The 2,963-nt window shown below is 46.7% G+C and overlaps 1 protein-coding gene across 1 annotated transcript in view; it reads right to left on the bottom strand.

Moving 5' to 3' along the window:
* Positions 1-2,963, bottom strand: part of GARNL3 (GTPase activating Rap/RanGAP domain like 3) — a 226,405-nt gene that overhangs the window by 74,179 nt on the left and 149,263 nt on the right. The window contains exon 8 of the mRNA XM_045288510.1: positions 1,727-1,790. Coding sequence (XP_045144445.1) covers positions 1,727-1,790 — 64 coding nt within the window. The remainder of the gene's footprint in view (positions 1-1,726; positions 1,791-2,963) is intronic.

Here is a 2,963-nt window from a genome sequence, read left to right as displayed (position 1 = left end):
GTACCGTTTGGTGAAGAGCAGGCACAGAGATATGCCACAAGCAGGCAGACGGCTGATAGGAGGCTTCGTTTACTTTGTGTCAGAGAGACAGCAGCCAGGCTGACTGGGCAGACCTGAGCTCTGCTGAGGGGATTGGCTCGGCTGTGAGAGACAGAAGCAGCACCCTGGAGTGGGCTTCTTGGTCTGGGGCCGGGGCTTGGGGAGTGGGGTTGGAACAGAGGCTCACACCAGGCTCAGAGGGGGAACCGGTTAAGAATGACAGCCTATCAACCTGAAAGGCACATTGGTGTTTGGCATTTCTATAAAAGAATCACTTGTAAGCAGAGGATGGCTCAAGGTTGTGTGAAGTTTAACCCCACACACCTACCTTTGGCTAAGTTCCCTCTGGAATCAGGGCCGGAGACAAGCACTATTTTAAAGACTCATGTGAGACGCGTCCACTCATATATACTATTTGAGAAGAACATGCATAGAGGCCAAAGTTTACTCGTGGTTATGAGGGAGCTGAGTGAGGAAAACACGGGAGCTCATGCTTAAGGGGTCCAGACTCTGCTGGGGGTGACGAAAAACTTTGGGAAATGAACAGTGGTACTGGTCGCACAGCACGGGGGATGTGATTAATGTCACTGAATTAATTGTACACTTAGAAACAGTTAAAGTGGCAACCTTTTAGACTTACATGCGTGTGTGTGTATAGCCACAATAAAAAATAAAAGCTGTAAGAATGCAAAACTGCGTATATTTTGAGGGTGTGCAGGTCAGTGGACTGCTCAAGCACCAACCGTCCTTCTCAGACGACGGGAGCTCTTTCCTTAACAAGTATTGCAAGCAGGAGGCTTCTGGGCTCAAAGACTCTCCTGACTCCCAGCTGCTCCCTGGACCGAAACTGCCTCCCTAGCCTCTTCTCTAGTCCCCCCGCCCTGCTCCACACACCTCCTAGGAGCTCAGCTTTGGCACCTGAGGGCGGCCGCACTGGGGATGCAGGCCTTTGCAAATCTCAAGGGGTTAACGCTATGGCTGGGAATTTGGCTTAATTTTTCGGTTTCTGACACATTACACCTGGAAAGAGTTTGGTGAAGAAAAATGTTACTGCCGTGTGTGTGTGTGTGTGTGTGTGTGTGTGTGTGTGTGTACATGGACATTTCAGAGCGAAACTGACTGCAACTCTGAGGCACCAGCTTGGCTGACAGTGTCCTGGCGGACGACTCTAAACGGTTTTTCTCCGCAGGCAGACTGTTCTCCCTAACCAGTCAGTCCGAGGGAAACAGGGATGGCTTTCTGGACACTCGTTATCCTCTAGGGTACCCCGCACAGTATTCTATATATAAAAGAGCTCAATCATCACATCTTTTAAGAAATTAATTTTAAAAATCTCTTCTTCCTTCCACACAGTGCTGCAGCCCTCAGCAGAAGAGCCGCTTTGCAGCCAAGGAGACCTTCCTGAGCAGGTCCCCTCCTGGTTCCTGGGTCGAGAGCCGTACAGCGTACAGTCCAGGTGTCTCAGCAGTGACTATGTCTCAGGATAGGTGCAGGAAACATTTGAAAACTAGATCCCCTTCCTCAGAGAGATCAACCCACTGCAAGCACAGCAGTTGGCTCTAACGCCCCGCATGCGAGTCTACTCTGTACTTGACGTTCAGAATACGGGTGAACTGTCGGCTCTGTGCTAAAACTGCGATCGATTTTATATAACTTTGAAATTAGGAAGCATAGAATGTTCTGTTACCTTTTGTATCTCAGGATGAAAAATTTCCCTGGGGCCTTTCTCAAATTTGTCCAGATTCATGGCACTGAAATAGAACAGACACCGAATGAGCTACAGTATAGAGGAAACGTAAGTCATGTGGGACCAGGCTCCGTTTTTCAGAGACTTGCTACCATTTCTCTAGAACTGGAGTCTCCATAGGGCCAGGCACAAGAAGATACATATTACCAAGTGAGTAATCAAGGAACAGAGGAGCGTAAGCCCACATCACCTTGTACTTCCTGATGTAACTGTCCCTTTGTGGTACTCGTGCAGTGAGGGAGGAAGGGAGAGGGCCATGGGGAACATCTTGGGGCAAGCCTGGCCAGTCTTCAAGGCTGCGTTGTTCATTGCTACTTACAGATTAATGATAGTGACATGTGAGGGAACGTGCCCGGTATTTATTTGTCCTTCGGCAGTTTCTTTGCCATTCTCGGCAAAAGTTTGTCCTAGCAGTTCTTTTATCTGTCACTTTGGACAAGTTACACAATTTCCTTGAGCCGAGGTGCCTCTTGCAATAAACAAGGTGTGTGAACTATATAAGTGTAAGACCCCTGCGGGCTAGGTTTCCAGTATTTGTAAGTGAAAGGTTAATGTCTACTGAGTTCTTGCTATCTGCCAGGCACAGAGCTGAATGTTCGAATACATAGATGATCTCGTTTATGAAGTAAGAGCTATCATATTTCCATTGTAAAGATAAAGAAAGTGAGGTTCAGAGATGGTAAATAACTGGACTAGGACCACAAGGCTGGTAAGGAGCAGAGCCAGGAATTGAACCCAGGCTTATCTGACTCCATCGCGTTTATATTTTAACTTCCTTCTTCAGCTTTTCCGTCCATGATTATAACAAGAGAAGCTAAAATCTTTTCTTCTATTGAGCAACCACAAAATTTGTAACCTTCCACATCTTTAAAATGTTTTCTTGCTGTAACTTGCTCCAGCTACAGGCAGTGGACTGAAAAGCTAAGGGTTTGCTCAACGAGCTAAGCAATCAGTGTAATGAAATGTCTCATTTTTAAACATACAGAGGAATGGAGATGGAGCAAATTCTTTAGAGGACAAAAATTCATGAGATTCTTAACAGCCCACAATTCAAAGTATTCAACTCAAAGCAACTTTAGATTTATGGCACCCTTCTGTTTGGGTACCCTTCAAGCCTGCGACTGAATTCAACTCCAGAGCTCAACTTTCAGCCAAACACTAGACAGGTCTACAGGGT

Source organism: Echinops telfairi, unplaced genomic scaffold (genome assembly GCF_000313985.2).
Source record: "Echinops telfairi isolate 266 unplaced genomic scaffold, ASM31398v2 ScPeMD7_22;HRSCAF=79, whole genome shotgun sequence".
Taxonomy (NCBI): Eukaryota; Metazoa; Chordata; class Mammalia; order Afrosoricida; family Tenrecidae; genus Echinops; species Echinops telfairi.
Note: the sequence above shows the minus strand (reverse complement) of the source record. Positions and strands in the feature narration are given on the sequence as shown.